This window comes from Pyrus communis, chromosome 11, assembly GCF_041283825.1.
Source record: "Pyrus communis isolate YQ-2024b chromosome 11, ASM4128382v1, whole genome shotgun sequence".
Taxonomy (NCBI): Eukaryota; Viridiplantae; Streptophyta; class Magnoliopsida; order Rosales; family Rosaceae; genus Pyrus; species Pyrus communis.
Genome location: NC_142575.1, coordinates 4,782,863 through 4,801,571, shown reverse-complemented (window position 1 = coordinate 4,801,571; position 18,709 = coordinate 4,782,863). Strand labels below are relative to the sequence as shown.

General features: G+C 37.9%; 3 protein-coding genes and 1 non-coding gene across 7 annotated transcripts; 1 reads left to right on the top strand and 3 right to left on the bottom strand.

Moving 5' to 3' along the window:
• Positions 1-348: 348 nt before the first annotated feature.
• LOC137742303 (mitogen-activated protein kinase kinase kinase 3) lies at positions 349-6,294 on the bottom strand. 2 transcript variants are annotated; one of them, XM_068482133.2, is made up of 12 exons: positions 5,876-6,294; positions 5,109-5,573; positions 4,107-4,424; positions 3,708-3,795; positions 3,478-3,540; positions 3,113-3,273; positions 2,762-2,837; positions 1,971-2,030; positions 1,757-1,864; positions 1,413-1,649; positions 1,037-1,140; positions 349-944 (listed from the first exon to the last, which is right to left on the bottom strand). In XM_068482133.2, the coding sequence occupies exons 2-12, from the start codon at positions 5,549-5,551 to the stop codon at positions 674-676; spliced, it is 1,929 nt and encodes a 642-aa protein (XP_068338234.1). In that variant the 5' UTR covers positions 5,552-5,573; positions 5,876-6,294; the 3' UTR covers positions 349-673. The 2 variants fall into 2 exon arrangements, with proteins under 2 accessions (XP_068338234.1, XP_068338235.1); XM_068482134.2 differs by having other exon boundaries at positions 5,109-5,567; positions 5,876-6,278.
• An 852-nt stretch (positions 6,295-7,146) lies between these two features.
• On the bottom strand, positions 7,147-10,233 carry LOC137742415 (peptidyl-prolyl cis-trans isomerase CYP19-4). Its single transcript, XM_068482275.2, has 7 exons — positions 10,007-10,233; positions 9,832-9,910; positions 8,867-8,914; positions 8,747-8,770; positions 8,289-8,471; positions 8,091-8,166; positions 7,147-7,591 (listed from the first exon to the last, which is right to left on the bottom strand). Exons 1-7 carry the CDS (start codon positions 10,070-10,072, stop codon positions 7,453-7,455), a joined length of 615 nt encoding a protein of 204 aa, XP_068338376.1. The 5' UTR covers positions 10,073-10,233; the 3' UTR covers positions 7,147-7,452.
• On the bottom strand, positions 7,796-7,934 carry LOC148692719 (small nucleolar RNA snoR143). The gene has a single exon (XR_015953778.1). It is a non-coding gene; the product is annotated as a small nucleolar RNA snoR143 (small nucleolar RNA).
• A 4,402-nt stretch (positions 10,234-14,635) lies between the features above and the next one.
• On the top strand, positions 14,636-18,331 carry LOC137742750 (E3 ubiquitin-protein ligase APD2). Of its 3 annotated transcripts, XM_068482691.2 has the most exons (11): positions 14,636-14,777; positions 14,878-15,212; positions 15,850-15,956; positions 16,041-16,166; positions 16,254-16,350; positions 16,767-16,841; positions 16,927-17,009; positions 17,108-17,254; positions 17,347-17,419; positions 17,512-17,860; positions 18,008-18,331. In XM_068482691.2, exons 2-11 carry the CDS (start codon positions 14,879-14,881, stop codon positions 18,081-18,083), a joined length of 1,467 nt encoding a protein of 488 aa, XP_068338792.2. In that variant the 5' UTR covers positions 14,636-14,777; position 14,878; the 3' UTR covers positions 18,084-18,331. The 3 variants fall into 3 exon arrangements, with proteins under 3 accessions (XP_068338792.2, XP_068338791.2, XP_068338793.2); XM_068482690.2 differs by having other exon boundaries at positions 14,726-15,212; XM_068482692.2 differs by lacking the exon at positions 14,636-14,777 and having other exon boundaries at positions 14,784-15,212; positions 15,901-15,956.
• The last annotated feature ends 378 nt before the right edge of the window (positions 18,332-18,709 follow it).

Here is an 18,709-nt window from a genome sequence, read left to right as displayed (position 1 = left end):
ACGTTCGCAGTATTTCAAATAGGGTTGGTTTTGTACAATGAAATTACCTTCATCCTTAACTACAAATTACGTTAACGGAGCTCACGTCAAGGACCAAATGGTACACAATTTCAAAGGAGTGATATGGATCTTTGGTCACTATGTTTTGGCTCAATTCATATTCGGTCACTAAATCTAGAAATTCAATTTTCAGCTTCGACCAGCCAAACACGAGCCAAAATTTTAGTTTTGAACACACGGAAAAAGGAACGATGAACCCACCCGTTATCCGTGGATGCCATCACTCCGGTTATCTGGCCGGCCGCTGCCAACCTCCCACGTAAACGATGTGATTCAGGCTTCTGTATATTTCGTTATGAACAATCAGTATAAAACATGAAATGTTACACAAGGGACCGGCTTCCATTTACAACAATCCGAATAGTATGTCGTTACAGGATCACAGTCCACTATCTTCCCCATGCAACGCATGTTTAGTGTTGTCCATCAATTCCCTCGTTTTCAAATTCCCTTTTACGTAACAACCAAGTCACTCTCCCAACGGAAAGCAACATAAACAACCAAAACTGCTAAGCAGGGGAGCGCGACCAACTATTTCCTTCCAAAGTGGTGCGGCTCCGGTTCATCAGGCACTGCTGGGGAGACAGGACAATTTATGTTCTCTATGGTATATTTACATTCCAATGGGTCTTGTTCTTGGTGAACTGCCGAGCGTTTGGGCATTAAGTAGTGTTGTTTCCTGCCAAGGATCAAGAGTGTACGGTGTAGTTGGACTTAGCTTGTTATACGATGAGTAGTCGCTCAAGTTGTAACTACTCTGTCCCATCATCGCGTAAGTTGGGTGAGGGGGAGAAAGAAAAGAGCTCTTGTGTGTTGCTCCATATTGTCGCAAGGGGCTTGAACAAGGAGATACAGGCAAAGATGTAATCATCCTTATATTCTCTCTGCATATACAAGATTGATAAAGAGTCATTTTACATTATAACATGTTCGACAGACTACATCGATGAGGATATGACGGGTAGAATATATTTACCTGGGGCTTCGCAGATCTCTTGAAGTTGCCATTGTGGGCTTCACAGTGTGATCTGCATCACTCAGGGTGAAACTTGTTCTGTTGGAGTGTAGCTCTAATACTGGCTGTTCAAAGAAAGAAATTAAAAATAAATCAGGTTGGGCAAGCGCTTAGGTTTGATTAAGACTTGTCGGAAATACTAGTTTAACGATTCAAGACATAACATGGATGATGATATGTCAATAAATCGTTCAACAAAATGCAGTGTAACTTCTCCAAATAGTCTCAAGCGCTTAAAGACTAGGCCAGTAAAGAAACTAAATTCCACACTTCTTTCTATATTTTGGCCCACAAACTAAAAGCTTAAAATATGCAGTAGAAAGTTAATAAGCTTTACCGGCGTCCTGCTTCCATGAAAAGCATATGGGAACGCATCCTTGGTTACTTTCATGTTAGAAGATCTTGTCGTTGTTTGCTCTCTAATGAATGGGTGGTCTAGAAGGTCAAAAGCCGTAGGACGCTCTGATGGGTTCCGTTGCAAACATAGCCTCACAAAACTCTTTGCATCATTTGAAAGATGATCAGGAATATGTGGAATATCTTTGCTGTTTCCAATTTTAAAAATTGCAGCCACCTGTTGAACCCGATGTAAGGAAACAAGCTTTGGTGCAACAAACACTTTGTAGCTGATGATAACAAATAAAATTTGTAAAGTAATAGGTTCTGAACAGTATATCGCACCCCTTCATACTGGCTCCAAGGAGGTTTAGAAGTTGCCATTTCGAGAATTGTACATCCTAAGCTCCATATATCCACGGCAAGGCTATAGCCGTTTGTATTCATTACAACCTGAAATTAACATTTCATGAACTGAAAATTCCACCACAGGGAACTGGATGCAAACAATACAAAGGAAAAGAGAGGGAAAAAAAGATGTTGAGAGAGATGAGAGTACCTCTGGGGCCATCCAATAAGGACTTCCCTTGAATGACAGCATTGAAGCACAATTTGTGATCTGAATCAGAACATAAAATCATCAGATTTCTCAAAATTGATTGAGAAAACCGACTAGGAAAACTAACAATTACATACTATTCTTCGATTTCCTTAGTCGAATACCACTCTTAGATATGCATCTTATATCTATGTGCTCAAGTTCGTTGACACAATTTCTCTCTTTATTTTGTTTCGAAGAAACAAGAAACAACCATTATTACTTATTAGTAACGTATTAAACCACAAAGCTGCAGATAAGAAATACAGAACAATAAGCCAATTCCTAACACCCAGCTAAGAACAGCAAAAAATACAATGACGAAACTTATTAACTGCACTTCAATGTGCAAAGATTATAGAAAATGATAACTCCCGAAATTGAGGAGAAACCAAAGCCCAAAGTGCAGTCCGATCTTACTTTATCCCGAATAACCTCCACTCTATCTCCTTCGTAATTTTAATATATCCTCTTGAACCAAAGCACCTGATAAATAGCCAACAGACCACCTTCCATAAAACCTTACAATTTTTTCCCTCTAGCAAACGTCTTATGGTTGTCACAATGAAAACAGATCCTTGTGACATTATTTTGTCCTGGTTTCCTGAATGCCAAGACATATCGTATAGTTAACACTTAAAAGTTTCATTCTTACTCTTCCTAGACAAATTCATGTTTGAGATAAATTAGCAATTCTATGCCTTCAATACTTCACTAAGAATTCAATGTGCAGAGGATGAGATGCAATTTACATGTTTAGCCATGCCAAAGTCTGCCAACTTGATTTCACCATTAGGACCCACTAATATGTTTGCTCCTTTAATGTCCCTGCAAGGAAAAACAAATTAGTAAAAAGATCATAAAGATCACACAACCGCCAGAACTTTAATTAAAAAGATTTAATAAATCATTATCAGTGTAAAAGATAAAAGAAAATTATTGTAGGATTCTGAAAAACATAAAAAAAAAAAAAAAGATTTAGTATGAAATATTGCCGACCAAGAAAAAAGGGAAGACAAGTATTCATATGCCGGACCACCATATGATTGAAATTGAGGGAAAGGAAGAAAATGAAGACATTACAGGTATTAAAACTCACACACCTATGAACTGTATTTCTTTCGTGTAAGTAGGCAAGACCAGATACAATCTGTCTGGTATAATTTTGAATCACAGGTTCGTTAAAGGCGCCATATTCTTGTAGTAGTTTATAAATTGAGCCACCAGACACATATTCCAAATAAACAGAGAGAGCATCTTCACCCTGAAAAGGACAAGCCAAACTTGACAGTAAGCCATGATGCAACGTCCAAATCAACAACTAACCAAATCAATTGAAAATAAATAACCCATCACTCTCTTTTTCTATCCCCACACCAATGTATGTGTTCAGGCAATGTGCACGTGTTTTTTATTGCTAATGGACACACATGTTTATCAGCATTTAAAGCAGTATATTAACTCTCACCAATTCACTTCCATGATATCGAACAATGTTTGGATGTGAGAGCTGACTAAGCAAATTTATCTCCTGTCAACAACAAAATGTTAGATGCAAACCAGTCCGCACCAGCAATCAGATAGAGAGATTTCTAAAGATGTAAATTTACTGTAAATGCTCAGTGACAGCTCGAAATACCAACTCAATTGGAGCAAAGCATCATGCCTGATATTTTCAAGGTAGCTGGACAAAGTTACCTGGTTCAGTTGCTTAAGACATTCTTTTAATGATTGATCATCCGTAACAAGCCTGACTTCTTTTATTGCACATATTTGCCCACTTTCACTGTCAATGTCACAAACAAAAGTTTAGGAAAAGGAATACATATACATGGTAAAAGGACATCTTGTCTGCACTCCAATTATTGCCAAACAATTATTTGGTGCCCTCACTTTGGAATCCATTTTGTTTCCTTTATAAATTCCGGGGTAACGTGCAAAGTGCGTGCATGCATACATACAATCATTTTTGTGCCTGAAGTTTTTGTTTCCCTTGCCCAAAGAATAAACATTGAATTTAGTTCCCAAAACAAACAAACATGACTGTTCACTTTTTTTTATTAATCAATCCACCAGAAAAGTAAAATTCACATTTACCTGTTAAACCCAATATAAACATGGCCAAAGGTCCCTCTTCCTAAAAGCTTTCCCTTCTTCCACTTTGATAGTGCACAAGCTGTGTTTTCAGTGACTGGACTAGGTCTACTGCTGGGCAAGGCAAAAGGACTTGTTGGGGAACCTGGAGGGAGCGGAAGAGGATGACACACACTTTTCCCATCTTCTTGCTTTCCAGTTGGAGACTCCAAACCCATGGGACACAATCGTGGGTGAAGAGGAGATGTTGGGCTAGTTGGCCCCCTAGACCTAGGACCTGGGCTTTTCGGCATCATGCTGACCTTTGGATCACCAATACATCTGTGAATAATATAGGACATTGATAAGAAGCATACAATTATTCTTTATATCTCAGATATAATCAAAAAAATATTCCAATGATCCCAATCATCATCTTGTGGAAATATAAGAATAAAGCCAATGATCCCAATCATCATACTTAATACAAATTATGTATGACTACTGATAGTACCAAGTCCTAATTCTTACCATAAACAAGCACGTCCATAAATATTCTAGTAAGATTTATAGCTTAAAATAACTGTGTTAATCAACATGATGTGGTTAATGCTAAAAAAAAAGTGGCCCCATAAAAAGAAAATCAAACTCTACTAAGACAGGAAAACCCAAAACCAGTCTGGAAAGGAAATATCAGCTCAAAAGGTTAATAACTCAGAAAAGTAGCAGACAATCACTCGAATTCGGACAGCAAAAACTCTATGGAGAAGGCAAGAGTATTTAGCTAACTAATTACTAAATTAATATCCAATAAGTATCTACGAATCCAATAAATTCACAGATGAAACAGTTAAACCATATATGTATGGATTGGAACTGAACGTTTGAATTAAAGTTCTTACAAGCATGAATTGAATTGAATTGATTACAATTGAATGAAAAAACATTCAAAAGTCCCAAATTGTGCACAGAACAGAAAATTGTCTAATCCGAAACCGCAGGGGTTTTGTGGAGAAAAAGACTAACCTATAGCTAGAAGCAGCACCACATTGAGCAACCAGTGGGTCGTCGGAGCCAGAGGAGCTGACGCTTGAAACAGAGGCGGACCCAGATCCTAACCCATTGACCTGATCATTTCCCAAAGCCAAACCCTGCAGGGACGACACCGATGGGCGAGGCAGGGGATGAGCTGCTCTCTCACCGCCATCCGAGTCAAAACCCAAAAAGGCAGAAGAAGAGACACCGACAACGCCAGTCAATTCCCTGCTGGCTCTTGGTGATCCCCGCGTGACGTGTTCGTCGAAGCTCCTCGGCCTTTCGTCCTTCTCCTTCTTCTTAATATCGTTACTGACCGAAGATTTGTTGACAAAGTTGCTGCTGTTGCGGTTAGAGTAGGGGTTTTTGTGCTGGACTGCCTTCTCTTGCTCCTCTTTGCTCTTGCTTGATTTTCTTCCCCACCAAGCAGGCATTTTTACCTCAATTTATCTATTTCTACCATTAAAAATTTGAAATATCAAATAAATTTGCTTGATTTTCTTCACTCCAATACCAAATGATCAGACCTCAACGATCAATTTTAAAAATTGACAATCAAAGATTCAGACTTCAAACACGAATTTCAAAATTCCCAAAAAAAAATCAACACCAATTTCAGCTACGAGAACTTCAAATCAACATCAATTTCAACAAAATTCCCAAAATCCGAACCCCGAAATGAACAAATTCTCAAAATTCAACCCCCGATTGCAATCCCAATCCCAATCCCAATCTCAATCCAAATCCAAATTACATACCTTGTAATCGAATGGAGGAGCTGGCAGCGGAGCTCCAGACGTGAACGGCAGAGCACGACGGATGCAATTAGGAATACTTGGGGCGGCCGGCGGCCTATAACATCCTCCGCCGTCTGAGGCCGAGGCTCTCTTAAAAAGCAAGAAAATTTATTTTATTCAATTTAATTCGATTGAGAAGAGAGAGAAGTGGACTCAGAAAGAAGGAATTTGAGAGTGAAAAGAGCTTGAATTTGGGGTTTGCAGCTCGATTTTATATCGCAAGAGGAGGAAGAAGAAGAAACGGGGACTTTTTCTCTTTCGGAGAGAGAGAGAGAGAGAGAGTGTGGGACCTGTGGAGGAGGGAGAGAGAGAGAGCGCGCAGGTGTGAGGAACAGCTCAGCGGAGAGGGAGACGACAAAAGAGTGAGTTTCGGGGACGGCAGCCGGTGGTTGGATAAAGCGGAAGGTATGACGTGTCGGGTTCCTGGTTGTGTGATATGACGTAAATGCTTACGTACACACACAACTAACGGATGAGGTGTATGTATGTTGAGATGATCATACATACATGTGCCTGCATGCATGCATGTTGATGTCATGGGGAGAGGAGTGGACTGCGTCAATGGGTGTAGGGGAAACTTGTGATTGGGTGTGGGGGTGAGTATGACTAGTGAGTGCATTGCGGATTTGGTAATTGTAAAAAATTCCAAAAACAAAAGTGACCATAAGATTCATAACATAAACGGTTGATGCTCGCTATTACGGCGGTAGAAAATGATTTTCGCACTCTATTGTTTCTCGTGTTTACAGCCAAATGATGCAGCTAATAGCAGGAAATTAAGAGATAAACAAATGAGAAGCGCAGGAATCGTTTTTGTAAATAAGGCAATTCATATTTTGATGATTATTGCAATCCAACTCAGTCCTTAAGTTGCATGACCACTTTAGATGGATTGGGTACACAAGTAACAATTAAGGTGGCGTTTCGGCTCAAATAATCGGATGATATGTTAATTTTATTCCACATGACATTGTGTTATTTGACCAATACGTCACCTTGAGAGTGTACCCATATCTAATCCTTGTGAAGCCCGCCATTAGTAAATCAAGTAAGCAATGACGTCATTGCTTGATTCACTTTTCTTTGTTTAGGTGGGATAAGTGATTTAAAGTTCTATTTTAAATAAGAAAAATAGTAAACCAAATAATATGAAAAGGAAAGTTCTGAAACGAGAGATTCTTTCATGCCATTAGCTCATGACGTAGCAATCGTCCCTTAAAAGATGAATGCACTTTTTAAACACGTAACAAACGTTTATTGCATAATGACGCCACAAAGACTAAAATTTGCTTGCATGATGGTCCTTTCTAGTAGGGTTACCGTTATCGCAAACTTGAAACTTGCCCTTACAAGTATGAAGGGTTTTAGGTTTTGGGGAAAATAACATGAACATTCTGCAGATGTTAATCGAACCTAAAGTAAGAACACACTCGGTACATGAGCTATAACATCTTCACCGGTCTTACACAAACGAAAATCAAGGAGAAATCGGAACAGTTATTGGCACTCGGTAACCGGAGAGACTACGACAGGAACATCTAGAGAGGAAGTTCACCGCTGTCGGCAATTACGACTTTGCTCTTGGGTGTGCCACTCTGATTTCCTTCAGCTTCAATCTTGTAAACCACATCCATTCCGGACAGCACCTTTCCGAATACAACATGTTTGCCATCCAACCTATAAACATTCAAATACGGAATCAAACTTTAGCTTTGATAACCATACATGTGTAAACCAATGGCTGTTAAAAAAGAAGCGGTAATGGACCTCCTCCTTGTTGCGGGAGAGGCCTTCAGATCAAACTAACGAAATCGGTAGTTGAGCACTATTTTAAATGAGCACAAATGTAGAATTATACAAGGTAAAGGATTGAAATTTAAGAAATGTGAGATGGAATCAGTAGAAAAACGGGACAGAATGAACCCGCCATCTGTGGATACCATCACTACGGTTGTCTGGCCGCTGCCCAACTCTCACCAAAACGGTGGGAATCAGGCATTCACTGTAAGCACTATTGGTCTCCACGAGAAATCAAACCAAAATCGCTTCCTCTAATCAAACGCAACAAGTGCCGGAATTATACAAATTAAGAAAGTGATGCATCAAGCAGAAGCGGATAGTCATTCTAGAGATATTCTTAGCTTTTTCAAGTATGCATGGAAGCACATAGAATTACCATTTAGTCTTCACAGTTGTGATGAAGAATTGTGAACCATTGGTGTCGGGACCAGCATTTGCCATTGACAAAAGCCCTGTACAAAAGAGCAAGCGTTTTGTTCACAACATAATATAGGTTCAAACTTCAGGATTATATTGGGTGCTAGCTATCCACGCCACTGGAAGAGAAGGCAGGTGGGATGGGTTTTTTCTCTACCTGGACCGGTATGCTTTAGCATGAAATTCTCATCAGCGAACTTCTCTCCGTAAATTGATTCTCCACCTCTTCCATCGCCTAGTGTGAAATCACCTCCTTGGATCATGAAACTGGGTATAATCCTGTGGAATTCGCTACCCTTGAAATGGAGAGGTTTTCCACTCTTTCCAACACCTTTCTCCCCTGAAATATTTGGGGACAAAAAGCTCAAAATTTTATAAACATTGTCGACTCTTACAACTTTCTAATCACTATGTTCTAATGCAGTATGCAGAAAATTTCTGCGTAGCAAATAAATATTTGCATCCCTCCATTTTAATTATTGAGTTGTTACTGAACTTGAAGACCTCGACCAAGGATCATTTCATATACATTGCTGATGATAAGCCCCAAAAAGTAGATACTACATATCAACTACAAAATTTAATACGAGGAAACGAAGATGAGTAACTGGTTACCTGTGCAAAGAGCTCGAAAATTCTCTGAAACACCAAAGGAATGAATAAGTAATGTTCTGAAATTGTTAGCTTTAGTTTAGCACATAGAACCCACAAAATGATAGTGATATTGTTCAATACCTGCAGTCTTGGGAACCGCCTTCCCGAAGAGACCGATCACAACCTGTCCTGAAACACAATGATCAAAACAAGTATCCATACCGATTAGTTAGAAACAAGAAGCACCACCACCAAAAAAATTCCCAATAATTCATCAAACTATGGCGCCCAAATTTTCATTTGCAAAACTCTATGCACATAAACATTTCTCCAACTCCACAGAAACACATCAACCTCTACACAAATGATCACCTACACTGTTCTAAAAATCCCCGCCTCACGCCGCCTAGGAGCTTAGACGGCCGACCACCATCCTGATTAATGCCTAGACGTTTTAAAATTAAGAAAAGATGCCTAGACCTACTGAGGCGCCCGCCTATACCGCCCATGCACTGACTAGGTTGCGACTTACTTACACAAAAAATAGATAGTTTTGATTTTGCATTTTATTTTATTTTTTCAATAAATTGTAAAAACTTGTTGAATTCTTAAATGTTGTTCCCCCATATTTTCATTATGTCCAATACTTCATAATATATATGTCGTTCTATTTTGTAATTTATAATAAAATTATATATATTTTTAAGGAAACTTTAACGAAAAACTCTTGATACTGTTCACTTTAATAAAAAGTCATATTTTTACACTAAAAAATAAATCTTGATACTATTCACTTTACCTTTTATTTTATGTTAAAACTTAAATTTTTCAAACCCTTTTCATTAGTATATAAACAGGTATTTATTTACATAAAATATAATAAATTTATTTAAGTCCGCTAGACGTCCGCCTCCTACTAGAGCCTAGCGTTTTTAGAACCTTAATCTCCTATCGGCATTCAGCTCCCAACTGAGCTCATATATCATCTTTAATCGGAAATCAATATCAAATCTGGGATTAAGGTCCCTTAATTAAATTGAATTTTGAGCAAATGGGTAGAATTTGTTCCAAGGATTAACAAACTGATTGCAAATTAAACAGCATACCAGCAGGCTTTCCAGATATCTCGACATCAAAGTAAACCTTGTGGGTCACTTCCTTCAGATCCTCCTTCGACGTCTTTGCCTGATCAAGAATTTACACAAAATTTAAAGATTAATCCTTGAAAACGCAATTGAATCAAACAAAATTAATAAATTTAACCAAAACTATAAATTTCACCTCAATGAGAGCTAGGGTTCCGAAGAGGACGAGGGTACAGAGCAGCAACAACGTCGTTCTAGCCATCTCTTTGCTATTTCAGTTCTGTAAAGTCTCAGACTCTCCTCTCCCACTCCGGATTCACTGATTTGTACCGATGTGCGAGTCCCAGTGTTTAGAGGTTCAGCCAATAGCGGTGCGACACGTATGATATGTGGGTGTTTTGGCGTTATGTCATTGGTTGAGCCGTCTGGAGTCCCGTCAAGAGTCGCATAAAAAGTTGGGTAATGAGTTGGATGTGGGCCATATGCTAAGATGTATTTGGGCCTCGAAGCCTCATTCTAGGGATTTTTTTTCTTTTCTAATAATTCAATAATATTTAGAGATGCTAACATTCAGGGGGCGTTTGTTTGCCCTCACTAAGTTGGACTGGACTGGACTGGACTAGCTATTAGTCCAATACTGTGTTTGTTCCATGCTGGGACTAACATTAATGAGACTAAAGGGGACTAGCATGGACAAAACCCTTCACTAAGAGGTCTTAGCGAGACCCCCCAATAACCATGGGACTAGCTAAGACTATCTTCTCTTTCTCGTCCTCGTCATGCTCAACGACCACTCTCGACAGACTCCTCGTCATCTCCGGTCACCTAGATCAATCATTAACTTTCCGACTCTCTTTCAGATCCATTTCACAACCAACTTTCATACAAAATATACCAAATTGAAGCTGGGAGTGACAAGATTACGATTTTACTTGAATCGAGGCCAAAATGTGGTCGAATGTGGCTGGAAAATGGCCTGGAAGTCTCGGCCTGTTTGGGCTTCTTCAAATCCATGACAGATTCGAGCATTCAAAGTTAAGATCTCGGTCCAGGGATGGTGATGAATTTTTTGGCGGTGCTAACTTCATCCAATTTAACGAGGAAATGGTAGGAAAAAATGAAGAAAAAGATAAGATCATAATAAAATATTAATAATTTATATATTAAATAATATAATATTATAATTTGTTATTATCCAGCTTCTTAGTCCAATACTGCACCAAACGCTTCACTAAGTTAGTCCAGTTTAGTCTAGTCTAAGTCAGTCCAGCTTAGTTCTTGAAGCTAATCCAGTCCGAAATAGTCCAGCGCAACAAACGCCCCCTCAATCTCTAACAAATGTGGCATTTACTGTTCTAAAAATCTCTGTTTAAAAGCTAGCTGACTGTTTATCGTTTCGATTAATTCCTAAGCATTTGGAAATTAAGAAATAGAGCATAGTTTGTCGAGGCTACAACTTTCACTTAGACAAAAAATAGATAACTTTCATTTTTTATTTTATTTTTTCAATAATTGTAAAAGACTTTTTTTAAGAGAAATTTAACGAAAAGCCCCCGGTATTGTTCATTTTAACAAAATACCATATTTTTACACTAAAAAGTCAATCCTGGTACTATTCAATTTACCATTTATTTTGTTCTTATCATTAAAACTCAAAATTTTCAAACATTTTTCATTAGTTTTTTTTTTTTTCAATACTTAAATAAGCACTCATTATATTGTTTGTTCCCTATGTTTTCTATATATTCTAATAGTTTATAATCCATAAACTCGTTTGGGAGCGATTGAAAGTGACTTTAGATTTTTTTTTGAACCAAATCTTAGTAAAAATGCAAGTTAATTCTAAACACTTGAAGTGCTTCCAACAAGAAGCGCATAACTAGTGTTTTTAGCAGAGAGCACTTCAAGTATTTTTGGAACCCAAAAACATTGTTCCTAAAAGCGCTTTCAATGTTTTGAAAGCACTTACCAAACAAATTTTATATGTTATTCTATTTTGCAATTTATGTATCTCAATATAATTATATATTTTTTAAATACAAATAAACATTTATTTATATAATGTTTAATAAATTTAATTAAAATTAAAAAAACCTAAGCCTCGCCTAGACTCGTGTTAAAAATAGAAAGCGAACGGGGTTAATTCGAGTTGTGTCATTTTGCATATCACGAGTTATATATGCATATACACATTAACTTGTTGCATAGAAATAGGAATCGTGTTTTCAGATAATTTTAAATTACTAAATTGTAATCCTTAGGCCCTGTTTGGTAGATCGGATAAAGGATCGGATAGGATTAGTTATACGAACTCAGGTGTTTGGCGTTCACTTGTACTAAATAAGCGTCGGATTAATTTAACCGGTCGGATAGGATAACACGGTATACACCCGCTTAATAAAACCAACCAAAACGGCTGGATTATTTAGTTGGGGAAGAAGAATATGGGAGAGATAGGGAGGGAGTTTGGGGGGTGTGGCAAAGAGAGCCGGGGAACAATTATTTGGGATTCTTCTGTAGTCGGGGAAGAAGAAGGGAGAGAGAGGGAGGGTGTTTGGGGGGTGCAGAGAGATCTGGGAACAAAAAAATGATTTCACTTTTTTTTAAAATTTTTTTTTTAAGTTTGATTCATCCTATCTAGTATAATACCAAACATAGTATAAATAATATGGTCACTAGTCCGATACTGCACCAAACACCCGACTAATTTAGTCAGTACTATCCGGTGGCTATTTATCATATCCGACAGAAATAGTCAGTACAGTCCGAGCTGCCAAACGAGGCCTTAGAGTGCAGACAACCAGGTTACTATCCTTTGCTTCCTATCCTTTTGGTACCAACTACACATTTGATTTAAGTTAAGCTTTCTTGATTTCATTGTGCTCCCATTATAGGCTTCATCCTTAAATTTTTAGGTCAACGAAAGTAGCGAATTGCTCCGGTGGTTACGGCATTCTTATTCAACACACTGTCTTCTGAATTTAAATTGAATATGTGGCATGTGGTAACACTAGAAATCTATAAATTCCACTCTTGTAATATGCTATGATCTTAAAGGAGCAAATCTAAACGTTAGCTTAAAAGAATGGAAATGTGAAAGAACTTTATATTTCTGTCCTGACCTTGTAACCAAAGACTTCAATCACTCTTCAAAATAAAATTCACTCATCAATTATGTTATTTCTATCGTTCAGAACCTACTAACTCTTAGTTTAGTGAAAAAAAGTGAAAAAAATTCTGCAACCGAATTTATTCTTTCTATTATGAAAAACAAGACAAACCAAAACAAAACTGGACTTTCATCCAAATAATAAGGTAGATTTGGATAAACATTGTGTTTGTAGAATTATCAGAGAGACAGGTCATACGACCCACTTTCAACAACACCGATATTGTTAACAACTTAGTAATTACCACCTACACAATCCGTCAAGTGTGGGGTTTTATTACAAAATGTCTCGGTATTAGTTGGAGTGAGATTAGGGTATTTAAACTCTTCTTTTGTCATTGATACAGTTGATGTGAGACATTTCAACACGCCTCTTCACGTGGGACCCAATTTGTGGGTCACATGTGGGAGATCCATACGTCGACAACCATGTGAAGCCAAGGAAACTCACCCTACACGCGGGGGCCAAGGGACCCACTATCATCGCATGAGGCCAAGGGGACCCATCCATCATATGGTAGTACAGTACGAGCCCGTTCCCTAGCTCTGATACCATGTAGACTTATTAGAGAAACGGGCTATACGACCCACTTCCAACAACACCGATATTATCCCCAACTTGGTAATTACCATCTGCACAATCCGTCAGGTGTGTGGATTTATCACAAAAGGCCTCGGTATTAGTTTAAGTGAGATTAGGGTATTTAAACTCTTCTTTTGTCATTGATACGGTCAATGTGGGACATTTCAACAGGTGGACAATACTATACTCCAACAACAAATCCAAAACGAATGAAGAAAAGGACAATTGAGAAAAAAGTTTAGACATGGACATAATTAGAGAGAGTAAACTGCCGTTTGACCCTCTAAATTAGTATTTAAGTTAAAGTTGACCTTTGAACTATTTTTTGGGTAAATTAAGCCCATGAACTATTTGAAATTAGCCAATTAACCCCGCTATCATATTCGATAAAATTTTATCAACTTTGCTGTCAAATATTGCCACGTGACCAACACGTTATTCACCTTGAAGGTAAATTCATGCCAGCATTTGACAGCAAGTGGATGAAATTTCATCAAATAACAGTGAGGGGTTAATTGAAAGTTCAACAAGTTAATTTACCAAAATAATAGTTCAGGAAGTCAATTTCACCTGAGGTAATAGGATTTACCAACAAAAGCACTATCCAAGCAAAATTTTAGATAGTTGGTCTGACTATGCATCTTATCAAACCGCTAAATGTGTCACTTTATTATTTACTTTCCACTTAATATTCACTAGCGAACATAACGACATGAATAACTATCAAATATATAACATCAATTAATAAAGGATAATGTTATTTACATAATTATTTTTGTCTACCACACACTTTTTTTTTTTTTAGGTTATTAATCTTCTTTAATTCATTTCATCTCACGACTAAAAATTAAGAAAAATATGTGAAAAATAAAAATAAATGTATGAATAACATTATCCTTAATAAGACATTCGATATTTCGGTATTTAAGTCATCCGCTGGGCGACCCCAACTCACATGTCACGTCCTTGATTCCTAGAACCTCGTTGACGGGCTCCACCTCCGAGGGACCAGAAAACCAGAAATCCAAAAGGAAAATAATAGAAAATCAAACGACAAATTAACTAACCGTCACACACCAACTACCATTCCCATGTGGAAAAAAACCCAAAAATGGAACCAGAAAACACGACTTTTTGGTGAGCTTAGCAGCCTCCTCCCCACCGCCTTTGCTTCCTCAATGGATGCTGCTGCCTCCCAAAACTCCCTTCATCCATGTAAAGTCTTAGAAACCAAAAAAGGAAAAATCATTCCTTTCCTTCTTCCTTTCTTTTTAGTATAAATTTGTAAGTACAACTTTGAATTTTGTGTTTTCAGCATGGAAACCCCAGAACCAGATCGAAGAGAAGATGCATCCTTTCCATCTTCTTCTTCTTCTCCGCCGTCGAGCTCATGGGTGGAAGAAGAAGAAGAAGAAGAAGAAGAAGAAGAAGAAGAAGGAGGAGAAGAAGAAGAAGAAGAAGAAGGAGAAGAAGAAGAAGAAGAAAGAGACAGACGTTCAAATGGGGACAATTTTGCTGTGCAGCAGCGGATGAGAAGTTCTAGGACTTTTACTTATCATGTGAACTTGTTGGTGTCCGATGTAACAGCGTCTGAATTGAAGGATGATATTTGGTCGGCCTTTGCTGTGCTTATCACCTTTTGGTTCTTTGGTCAGTTTCCCTCCTCATCAATCGCTTATTTGCAGTGCTTGTGTGAATTTGTTTCATGTTTCTTTAATTAGTTTTGGGATTGAGAAACCACGGTCGTATCTCAAGTCAATCAAATATTGTCACATTAGAAAGTTCAAATAAGGAAATGATTTATGGGCATCATTTTCTCCTCATGCACATCTATATTTATATTTTACTTTTAGATTAAATAACTCATATGAGAATACAGAGTCGATAAAAAGAGTGCATAACAAGAAAATAAGTACGCGAAAATCATTTCACTTTAAAAATGTTGTACTTTTTATCGGTGTAAAATACCGGCACAATGATTGTAACCTGTACTTAAGTTCTTCCCATAAGCAAAAAGTACTTCTGACAAAAAGTGAAACCAAATCTTTGTCCAGTCAACCCCTTTTGCTTGTTTCATGTGTAGTTGAGGAGAGGGTTTTGAGTTTTGTTCTTCCGTCAAATGGACTGAAATTATTTAACTTTTCAATTGATTACTCGGTTTTTCCTCTTCTTTTCTTAAGTTTTTCCATGTGTTGTTACTTAATGAACTCGTTTGTTAATGACTTGAGCATCTGAATAATTTGGTCTGTTGGTACTACTTTTGGTTTTTGATGTTCGTCGCGCACAGCATCTATGACTCTGATTCTTGGTTTCTATGGATCCGGCAATCTACCACTAGGCCCGAACTGCTCGCGCTTGATACAAACTAATCCATTTTTTGTGCAATCCATTAAGGTGATCAACCGCATTTCATCTTGTAATTCTCGTTTAGTAAAGAACTGGGGTGCAGTAAAACTCATCTGGTCTATAAAACAATAGGCACAGAAGCTTGATGAGCAAAAACCTGGGCCAATGTTATATGGATTCCACAAACCTCCTCCCCTGGATGTTGAAACAGCATGGACCGAAACGAAGGATACACTTGTTCCAGCCAATTATCACAAGGCAAGATCTTCCTTGCCATTTCATATCTAAGTTTTTGTCATCTGGTTTGGTTGATGGGATAAAACTTTACTTCTTTTCATGTAACAGGCATGGATTTACTTTCTAAACAAAGGGTCTAGCATCGATATTATTTACAGTGTAATGCCTACAAGTTCCTCGCCTTTAACCCTTGTAATCGCACAAGGTAATTCCCAACTTCTAGTTTCAGATATTTTGTTTGGTTTCTGCTGAAGTACCTCGTATATGGTTATCTAAACTTAACGTACTAAGGTCTAGGATTTATGTCGAATCAAATAGTTGTAGATTTGGGATAATGTTCTGTAACAGTTTCTTTACTCTCCGACACCTGGGATAGTTGCAGATTTAGTAAAATTCTGAAACTTCTCCAATTTCTGAGTCTTCCTTCCTCTCCGACTCTTAAATCTAACCACTTTCCCATGAGTCCAAATGCCTCTGCAGAAGGTTTATCTAGCATATATGATACGGGGGACTTTTGTTTTTCGGTTATTTTCTCCTCTTTTTTTGTGGCGGTGGTGGTACAGGTGTTAGTAGAACTCAAATGTATTTTCTGGTGTTGTAAACTTTTATATGAACCTGCAGGTAGTGAGAGCCTGGCTGAATGGATAGAGGATCCGTCATATGGTAACGCAACATTGTCTTGGAATATAATTTATGGTAAGATTCATCACTCAAATTGATTCTCTCTTTCGGAACCAATTACAATGTTCTAAACTTCTAAGTCAACCTGTTTTCTTCACAGGAAGTGGTAGGATCCAGCAGGAAATTCCAAAGTCTTCTACTTACTATATCGCAGTAGGGAACTTGAACCCAGAGAATGTTGAGGTAATTATTCAAAAGTTTAATCCATTGGTTATAATTATATCGACAATAATCATTAGTTTCCAACTTTATTGAGCTTCCAATGTTTATGTATAACACAGGTAGAGTTGGTATTCAACATAAAATCTATTCTTTATAACACAACCAAGGCGTATTACAAATGCTCTTTGTATAACCGGTTATGCAGCTTAAAGCTTTCCCTCTTTCGGGCAAATGTTGCTGTCATAACTTCTCCAGGTCCGGAAGAGGTAATGTAAAAGACTCTCATCCCCGAGTTTTGTTTTCCTTCTGTCCCTTTTCGGGCCATTGATACAACTTCCATCACTTTCTGAATCCTTAGGGTGTTCCTGACAATGACTGGTATGTAAACCTGTCTTATGGACCGAGATGGGCCATGTATTTTCTTGTAGCAGGTTATTTCTTAATTCTTATCATCCTTCATATCCTTCTCGTAACATTGGAAAAGAAATCTTTTCTTTACATTTACCTCTATGTTTGCTTGTAGGCGTTATGACTTTGCTCCTCTTATCGGCCTTTAAAATTTATTACAAATTCCAAAATTTTGGTGAACACACAACCGAATTTCAGGCAGAGGAGGGAGAATCCGAGCAAACCCCATTGCTTCCACCCAAAGACGATGAAGTTTTGAGTTGGGGTTCATCGTATGAATCTGTTTCCAATACTGAGGAAGATTTGGATGAGTGCCTTGCTGCGAGTTCCCTTGAAGGAGGGTTAACAAGTGAAGGAGATAGCAACAATACTCGGCGTCTTTGTGTCATTTGCTTTGATGGTCCAAGGGATTGCTTCTTTCTTCCCTGTGGGCACTGCACTGCCTGTTTTACTTGCGGAACAAGGTATACGAATCTGAATCAATGCCGTAGTCTTCTGCTTATAACCCTCTATACGAAATGTTATATATAATGACTTTGAACATAACCTACACTTGCAAACTACTACCAAATCAAAGAAAAGTTAGATTTCTAAACGGATTCACGGTGCAGGATTGCCGAGGAGGCTGGTACGTGCCCCATATGCCGTAGAAGGATGAAGAAAGTGAGGAAGATTTTTACAGTTTGAGCTTGTGTATATATGTGAACCAAGTTTGCAGGGAGGAGCTCCCTTGTACCATAGTTTTTATGGTTCTCTGTGGATTTTTTTTCACTTACAGATGAGCTTGTGGTTTCAATTGTACTAGAAGGCCTTTTCTTTTTCGGTAGAATTCTGGTTTTTGGCATGAATCTTTTGAGGAGGTTTGCAAATGATTTGGGTATGTCATGCTTGAAAGTTTAAGGTAAGAAATAATTTAGGGGGTTATTTATCCGACACACATTTATTGTCATCATCAATCTTTCTAATTCTTATACGAAGTAAATAAACATGCTCTAAAAGTTGTGCTAGGGATGATTACCACTGCAGACTGCTAACTGATTGCCGGCCCTTGATGAGCTGTGGAGCTCATAGCCATGAAAGGTTGCGTAAGCGAGCAACTGTTGGGAGCATTTATTTTTCCTAATTGAACTTTTCATTTGCCCTATCTAAAGTTGGATCCCTGAACGTTTAAAAAAAAAAAAAAAAAAAAAAAAAAAAGAAGTTAGATCTACGAACGATACTTGTTCGTTTATTTTTAGTTTGATTATATTGCTAAAAATAATCTCACAAAACAGAACGAAATCGCGTAAATTTTCTCCGGCTCGGCTCGTGCC

What these genes read in the sequence shown, in the direction of transcription:
- LOC137742303 (XM_068482133.2), bottom strand. Translation starts at nt 5,551, where the DNA reads ATGCCTGCTTGGTGGGGAAGAAAATCAAGCAAGAGCAAAGAGGAGCAA. An exon ending in CTTATTGGATGGCCCCAGAG is followed by an intron (nt 1,865 to 1,970) that starts GTACTCTCATCT and finishes TGTTAATTTCAG; the next exon opens with GTTGTAATGAATACAAACGG. An exon ending in TTCATGGAAGCAGGACGCCG is followed by an intron (nt 1,141 to 1,412) that starts GTAAAGCTTATT and finishes TTCTTTGAACAG; the next exon opens with CCAGTATTAGAGCTACACTC.
- LOC137742415 (XM_068482275.2), bottom strand. Translation starts at nt 10,072, where the DNA reads ATGGCTAGAACGACGTTGTTGCTGCTCTGTACCCTCGTCCTCTTCGGA. An exon ending in GAACCCTAGCTCTCATTGAG is followed by an intron (nt 9,911 to 10,006) that starts GTGAAATTTATA and finishes ATTCTTGATCAG; the next exon opens with GCAAAGACGTCGAAGGAGGA. An exon ending in GATATCTGGAAAGCCTGCTG is followed by an intron (nt 8,915 to 9,831) that starts GTATGCTGTTTA and finishes ATTGTGTTTCAG; the next exon opens with GACAGGTTGTGATCGGTCTC.
- LOC137742750 (XM_068482691.2), top strand. Translation starts at nt 14,879, where the DNA reads ATGGAAACCCCAGAACCAGATCGAAGAGAAGATGCATCCTTTCCATCT. An exon ending in TTTTTGTGCAATCCATTAAG is followed by an intron (nt 15,957 to 16,040) that starts GTGATCAACCGC and finishes ATAAAACAATAG; the next exon opens with GCACAGAAGCTTGATGAGCA. An exon ending in TGAACCCAGAGAATGTTGAG is followed by an intron (nt 17,010 to 17,107) that starts GTAATTATTCAA and finishes TGTATAACACAG; the next exon opens with GTAGAGTTGGTATTCAACAT.